Source organism: Chaetura pelagica, unplaced genomic scaffold, assembly GCF_000747805.2.
Source record: "Chaetura pelagica isolate M959 unplaced genomic scaffold, ChaPel_1.0 scaffold159, whole genome shotgun sequence".
Classification (NCBI taxonomy): domain Eukaryota; kingdom Metazoa; phylum Chordata; class Aves; order Apodiformes; family Apodidae; genus Chaetura; species Chaetura pelagica.
This window is the reverse complement of record NW_009954555.1, coordinates 5,853,382-5,860,882: the sequence shown is the minus strand read 5'-3', so window position 1 is coordinate 5,860,882 and position 7,501 is coordinate 5,853,382. Positions and strand designations below refer to the sequence as shown.

General features: G+C 48.6%; 1 protein-coding gene across 1 annotated transcript; it reads left to right on the top strand.

Moving 5' to 3' along the window:
* The first annotated feature begins 25 nt into the window (after window positions 1–25).
* On the top strand, window positions 26–5,250 carry NOL9 (nucleolar protein 9). Its single transcript, XM_010005304.1, has 10 exons — window positions 26–37; window positions 214–352; window positions 864–960; window positions 1,685–1,782; window positions 2,316–2,477; window positions 2,670–2,958; window positions 3,365–3,476; window positions 3,652–3,829; window positions 4,546–4,679; window positions 4,988–5,250. The coding sequence occupies exons 1-10, from the start codon at window positions 26–28 to the stop codon at window positions 5,114–5,116; spliced, it is 1,350 nt and encodes a 449-aa protein (XP_010003606.1). The 3' UTR covers window positions 5,117–5,250.
* Window positions 5,251–7,501: the final 2,251 nt, after the last annotated feature.

The following is a 7,501-nucleotide window of genomic DNA, read 5'->3' as shown; positions in this document are numbered from 1 at the left end:
CCCCCCCCCGCGGCTGCCGCGTTGCATGGAGCCTCAGGTGGGACCCCAAGGTCACCGCGATGCTCGCTCTGCCCTGCAGGCAGCGCGGCTGCTGCTGCTTCCCCAGAACGGGCCCAGTGCAGAGCAGGAGGCAGCTGCCCTGCTCGGTGTGCCTGTCGTGCAGCCGCAAGGCCTGGCATACACCTCTGGACGCGTTTTTCTGCTCTTCCCTAGAAAAAGGAGGAACCCAACTTCACACCAGAAGATGCTGTTCTGGCATCTGTTGGCATCGTGAAGTGCAGCCCCGAGCACGGGCTGCAGGTGTCGGAGAGCATGGCCCTGGCCCTGGAGGAGCTGATCCAAGCGTGCTGCGGTGAGTGGCATGTGCCTGGGGAGGCTGGGGCTGTGGTAGCCTAAAAAAAGGAAAGTCATACGTTTTTTCAAGAGTTACAGGGTGGAGAGTGTGACAGGCACTAACTGAGGGTCATGCTTTTCTCCTGAATTGGTTTGTGCCTGCTGCCAGGCAGGCAGCACGCTGCTCTAGAAACACTTCCAGTCTGGCATCAAAATTGATTTTGCTCTTTTGTAGCAGGTGGTAAAAAAACATCTCATTTCTTACCCAGCAATGTTAAAAATATCATAAACCACAGGAGTTCTTACATGCTGGCTTATAGTGCCTGGGCTTGCTTCTTGCTTCGGGAATCTTTTCCCGTTACGTTGGTCCCTGCTTCTCTTTATTTTTTTCCCACTTGACTCAGATGCATCCTGGTCAGACCACAGAGTTTGTTGGCTTTTCTGAGTTTTTTAAAAAGCAAACATATGTAAACAGAGCAGGTGGGAATAACCGATATCATTGGTCCATTTCACAATGTTTGTTTTTCCAGCGGAAGACGAAGGTGTCCCTGTGGTTCTGGTGTGTGGCCCAAAAAACACTGGGAAATCAACATTTAATAGATACTTGATTAATCTGTTACTGAATCGGTGAGTCTTCATATTTTACAAGTTTTCAAGTACTCCATAGGTTTTAGGAGAAGGAAAAAAGCTGCCTGTCGTGATTCTCAGAAAAACTGCTGTGACTGGAAGGTGGAGTCTTTCAAAAACAAAGAAAATTTCAGAGAAATATGCATTTTTGCCCTGGGTTTTTTCAGAAAAGTTCCTTACTGAAACATTTGTATTGACATACTTCTAAATTGCTTTTTTGGAATAGGTGAGCTTACTTGGGCAGTGAGCAGTTAGAATTCAGTAAGGAACTGGGAATTGCAGCCCATCAAAAATGGAGTGAATTGTAATTTGTTGGTGTCTTTGAAGATTATTGGCAGAGCGAGGTTCTCCTGAACACTGTATGCTTAGAGTACAGATTATAAAGTTGATAACTTTGAAATGTGTGGTCTGAGGGTGCCTAGTTCATGTGGGAGAGGTGGTGCACTTGGTACCACCTCCAGTTATTGTTCTAGCTACTTCCTGTAAAGCTGCTTGAGTACAGAGTTATTGTAACATATTACTGAGCTATAGCGGAGCCTTTTATGTTCTTGTTTAATATCCTGTCAAGTGAGGAGAGGAGAGAGACAAGTGGGAGTTTAATTGTGTTGAATTTAATTTTGATAACCTGGAACAAAATCGTTTTGCTTCTCATGTGTTCCAGGTCACATCCAGTGTCTTCTTTCTGTTTTACTGTGTGCTGATACATGGGCTTCTTTCCCTGCAGCCTTCCCTCGGTTGAATACATGGAATGTGACATAGGTCAAACGGAATTTACGCCTCCTGGGTGCGTGTCTCTAAGTAACGTAACGGAGCCAATTCTTGGTACGTGTTCTGCTGCTTTCTGCAGTTGCCGGAAACCTGTTTCATTTCCAGAAGGTGTTTTCTGAGTAGAGGCTGTGCTTGAGGGGAAGTTGACACATTTGTCAAAGGTGCAAATAAAAAATAAATCCAAGGCTGTAAAAGCTGTCATGTTAGGGCCATCTGAGCTCCATGTGAGATTCTGCCTAAGTAACGTGGAGTTATTCTCCCTGCTTGTTTGTTCTAAGAAGGAGAAGATAGTTGTTTGTAAGGTGATTAAATGTGTGACATGTCAGAGTGGATTTTCAGCCTTTTGGAGTTGAAAGGTCTGTTTGGGAATATCTTTCCCAGTTTTTATTATCTGTAGATAAAACTAACTTGGATTCTGGAAAGTGACAGAAAAGTTTCTCCATAGGTGCAGGCTGCACAAGAAGGACTACTAGCGTGTGAAAAGGGGGCATGTGATTTCAGAAGGGATTGCATGAAGCTGCTACAGGGATGGGAGTTCCTTTTTTGGCTTACTGAAGTCACTAGATGTTTGCTGCTTGGTTTTCCAGGTCCACCCTTCACTCATCAACAAACACCACGTAAGATGGTGTATTATGGACAGACTAGTTGTGAGCAGGACACAGAAAGATACCTTGATGTTGTGAAGTATGTGTTCAGCTCCTACAAGAAGGAAGTGCCTTTAGTCATCAACACCATGGGCTGGGTGAAAGGTAAGCAGGATAAATCTGTTCTCAGGGTGGTGCGGAAGGAAGGCAATGGTCTAGCAGTACACTACCATGCTTTCTAGAGAGTGCAGATCCAGAAGATACAGCTTACCCCCTTGCACTAATATTGGTACTCCTTAACAGTGTTCTGACCTGTCTGTGTAGTGGTGGCAATTGTGTTTTCTGTGCTCCCTAAAGGTGAGGGCTTGCTGCTTCTGATTGATATCATTCGGCTGTTGTCACCCAGTCACATTGTGCAGATGGATGTGTATGAGTGGAAAGCCATGGCCCCGCTCACCCCAGAGCACGTTCACCTCACTGCTGGCCTGTACACCAAAGGCAAACAGCAAGGCAAGCACAAGCAGATGGGTGTGGGTGGAGCAGAGAACTGGAAGTCCTCTGAAGAGGAGGGAGATGCCTCAGCTCCTGAGTACAAGCTGCTCTATGTCCACCCGGAATTCCCCCGAGCAGGGGTTGCAGGTGAAGTGTAAGTAGAATGTTTGGCACTATGTGCTGGTTAGTGGGCTTACCAAAAGTGTGTAGTCCTGAGGGCAAAGGCTCTTGCTTTGGCCTTGCAAACTCTCTTACATCAGAACTTACTAGTTTACTTACTGGGGATGGGTATGTTTGGGTGTTGCTTGTTTGGCTTTTCTGGGTAGTTTGGGAGGGTGGTGTTGTTTGCGGGCATGTTTGTGTAGAGGTGGATTTTTAGGGTTGGGGAGGGGGTTGTGCCTCCTTACTCCCGGTGACTTGAGGGGTAGATTAGTTTTAAAAACTTGTGTGAAGCAGGGGCCAAAACTGCTTGTTATACTTGGGGCTGGTTTGGGGGTATCTGGTGTGAGTTCCCCCGTCAGGCGGTGCTGCCTGTTGGTGACTTTTGGTTGTTTCTCCAGGCGAGTGCACAGTAGCATCCTGCGTGACATGTCCATCCTGGGCTACCTGGGCCAGCTGCAGTCCCCAGACATAGGGGCAGTGATTCCGCTGCACAGTCTTGTGCCCTATCAGGTAAATGAGCATTTTGTAAAGGCCTGGAGACGTTGCAGAGGGCCTGGCTCTAGTCGTGTGTCTCGGGAGCGCTCAGGTTTTGTGTACTTGGCATTATCTTATCTCTGAGCTCGAGCTGAACTGATGCTGAGCTGATGATAGAGCTGCTGTTTTGTTTGTTTTTTCCCCATCTCAGGTGCCTTTCAGTGCTGTAGCACTTAGGGTTATCCACACAGATGTTGCTCCTTCCAACATCATGTATGCAGTGAATGCCAGCTGGGTTGGGCTCTGCAGGATTCCCGATGAAATCAGATGCCAGACGGATGGGCCGGTCCTGCTGACACAGACACCGGTCTGTGATTGCCTCGGCTTTGGTGAGGCACCCTAGGAAACCCTGAGCTGCCTTCTCACCTGTTGTGTTTTGGCAGACAGGTTGCAGAGTGATAGAATTGCCAAAAAAACTGAACAAGTGGGATGAGATGAAAAAAATACTGTGTTTTCTATTTTATGAGCTGTTTCGAGTACTTTTCGAGTGGTTTTCATTAACTTGTGGTAGCACTTACAGAGAACGTCACTGGTGCCTTTTGTAGCTTGCTTCTCTTATGCTTTTGTATCTTGATAGTTTGCTTGCTTTCTGGATTAACGTTCTCAAAAGCAGATTCCATGTGGCTTGTGTAAAATCCCTTCAGTTGTCTGTCAGTTTCCTTCTAGAGCTTGATTAGTATTACAGTTCTGACTTGGAGTATGATGCTGAGCTCCTTGAGTGTCTGTAGGAATGTGCCAATAAACAACAATAGGTGGGTTTGGGAAGTTTGCTGCTAGTGAGGACACTGAGATACTGCAAAACCAGGATACAGCAAGGCAGGGTATTTTGCAGGATTGGTGTTCATGATCTAGCTGATGTGGTGGTGTTAGGTAAGAGGTTGGACTTGATGGTCTTAGAGGTCTTTTACAGCTTCAGTAGTTCTGTGATTCAAGTCCTTTTCCTGGTTCTAGAAGTCATTTATTCAAAGGGCTTGGCTGCTTCCAGTTACACAGTCCAAAAATGATTGATGCAGGTAACAGTGAACTTTGTGTATATGTATTTCAGGAATTGTCCGAGGGGTTGAGATGGAGAAGAAGCTTTACCACATTCTGACACCAGTGCCTCCGGAGAACCTGAGAGTAGTGAATTGTCTGCTCCTTGGAAATATTGCTATCCCAAACTGTGTTCTTGTGGGCCAGGTAGGACCTGCACAGGAAGAGGGTGGAAGCTGGCTGATCTTAGGCTGTTGGCATACTTTCCACTTTCTTATTTTTGAGGCTTCTGCATGCCTGGAGATGTCTGGGCATTAGCAGATGGTTATCTCTATAGGAAATTGTCCTTAATGCATAGAAAGAGGGAGAGGAGAGCATTCTTCTCGTGTTTCAGATACCAGAGCAGGGTTTGTTTGGTGACACTAGTCAGCTCTTGTCATTCTGCAGAGTAAATTGCTTCCTGTTCTATTGAAGATTCAAGTTCTTAAAGTTGTTTCTGTTTTTCCTCTTTTCAGCAAGGAGTTGAGGGAGAGATCCCCTATGTCACATCTGATTATAACTACAGCATCTTGGGGTCTGGGAAGCTGAAAAAGAAGAAGCAATCCAAGAGAAGGCAGTACACCTTCGAGTGTGATTATGCCTAAGACCTCGGGGCCTTGGACCACGGGATTTGTCTCATGTGGAGACTGGCACAGGCCAGGTGTGGTCACAGAAGCCCTGGGTACGACAGCTCAGAGAGACCCTGGGCAGGTGTCTGGTGTACATACTGGAGCACGTCTGTTTTTGATAATGTTTTATATTTTCGGTTTGTATTTTGGTGTTTTGTAATAAATATCTATTAAAAACGTTGGTTTGGCTTGAACTTCTTCCTCAGCCTGTGCTGTCCTGGACACAGCTGATCCAAGCTGGAGATGGTTATCAGAAGTGCTCCGGGCCATGGGTTGCAGGCGTTCCCTGTTTGAGGTCCAGCCTTTGGTCAGCTCTGGGTTTTGGGGAGTGATCCGTCAGCGTGTGGGCTTCCCTTCACAGCCAGCTGTAACCTAGGGCTGCTCCTGCTGTTGGTTCTCTCCCTGGCAGTGCTGCTGACCTGTGTCTGGTGTTTTCACTTGTCAAAGAGACAGTGGAGGAAGGAGCTCGTTAGAAACTCCTCTTTCCCCCGGTGGCTGCAGATGGAGCCGCTGGTGGGAGGTGCTTGCTGTGGTGACCAGCCCCTGTGGCCCGGGGCACTTCCACCTCGCGGCTGCCTCTGGCCACATACCCTGTTGCTGTGATTTAAATTAAAAACCTTGAGTGCCATTGTGGGAAGAGCTCTGGTTCTAGCTCGAAGGTGTCACCCAGCTCTCTAAACAGATCATGGTACATTATGAGAGTGGGGAGGACTGTGGTACCCACGCTGGTGCCTGCTCCAACCTGACTTGTTACCTGCTCTGTGCCCCATGGGGAAAAACTATTCGTTGCTTTCTTTATATATTTTTTTCCAGCTCTCTGGGGGCAGCAGTTTGCTCCTGAGGGAAGATAGAGTTGGTGGGAATCACACAGAGGTAAGTGAGCATCTCTGGCTGAATCCAGGACCTTTTTGGGAAAACAACTTCTGAACAGGTAATACCAACAGATCAGGTGTTTAACAGAGCCTTGACTGCAGAAATAACCTGGCTTCAAACCAGGCTCCTGCTGATGTGCAGCTCTGCCTGAGTCCCAGAGCAGGGGAACAGTCCAGCCCTGGGATTGTAGCCCCCTGAGATGGATGCCCATTGAGGGCCAGGTCTCCTGCAGGGAAAGGAGAGATGCAGTGCTCTGCTGGATCTTTTTGGCGGGAGGGTCCTGTGCGTGTGAGTCAATCTGCAAAAAATAGTTTTATCTGGCTTGTGAGATACCCTGCTGCTCCAGAAAGGTACCTGTAAATGAACAAATTAAATAGAATGCTAGGGAGAGGACGGAGCTGGAGAGGAGCTGCCAGGGGCTGTGCAGCGTTGCTGCCTTTTAAAGAGTTAAAGCTTTTAACTTAATCCTGGCCTAATTATCCCCATCTGGCTGGGTCTGGCAGTGCTGGAAGGACTTGGCTAGCAACTGGGCCTGAACAGTAGCTAAAATAAATACAGGGCTGTTGTACAGCTGGGGAAAATCCCGGGCAAGGCGGGGTTCAAGCCGCGGGGGAGTAGGCAGAAAAGGCGCCGGGAAAGGTGAGATGGGCGAGTGGTGCTGGTGGAGCACCCAGCGCTGAACCCCCCGGGCTGAGCATTCCCCCAGCATACACCTCACCCAGCTGAGGGTGACAGACCCCTCTCTGCCTGGGCAGGGGTCCCCCCTTGGAATAGGGGGACAAATGAGTGACACCCGTGTGCTTGTGTCGAGCCTCTAGTGTCTGATTTTGGACCTTTTGGGGTGGGGGTACCAAGCTGCTGGTGTCTGCTGGGGCCCTGGCTGCTGGTACTCAGCACAGGTCTGGCCTGAGGGAGGGGGAAGCAGCAGGGTGGCAGGGGGGCCTTGGAGCGTAAACACAGGCATAGCATCCTGCTGGCAAAGGTGGGAGCACGTTGGTACTGTGATTGATAAGGAATTTGTTACTTGACACTTCAGCTGTCAAGGGGGTGCTAAACAAAGCGGGATGGAGTGTTTTGTTAGTATGTTGGTGTCTATTAACTTTGCAGGAGTTATACTTCTTGTTTTATTTCTGGGTAACTTTTCTGGCAAAGGGTGCCTAGAAGCAGCAAAACTATGGGGAGCATGTGGTGCCTTTGGGAGAAGATGGTGTTGATGCTGATGAGTTTGGGGGCTGGGATGGTCTCAGCCCAGCTGATCGGCCTACGCGATGTTTTGTTTTTCCCTCTGCTTTAGGGAGTGTTCTGTGTGGGGCAGGACAAAGGTGTCCTCCTTTGCTGCCTTTGTAGGTTTTAAGCCCTATTTGGTGCTTTCCCATTTACTTGAATTTAGCGGGGAGGGAAAACCCCCCTAGAGACCCCTGGCTTTCCCTGTGCAGACTGGGGCCCCGGCGTGCCTACGGGTGCAGAGGTGCAGCCGAGGCTCGGGGC

Excerpts from the sequence above, each read along its gene's own strand:
- NOL9 (XM_010005304.1), top strand. Across the intron at positions 1,783-2,315 it reads CGTAACGGAGCCAATTCTTG|GTCCACCCTTCACTCATCAA; the intron begins GTACGTGTTCTG and ends TTGGTTTTCCAG. Across the intron at positions 2,478-2,669 it reads CACCATGGGCTGGGTGAAAG|GTGAGGGCTTGCTGCTTCTG; the intron begins GTAAGCAGGATA and ends TGCTCCCTAAAG.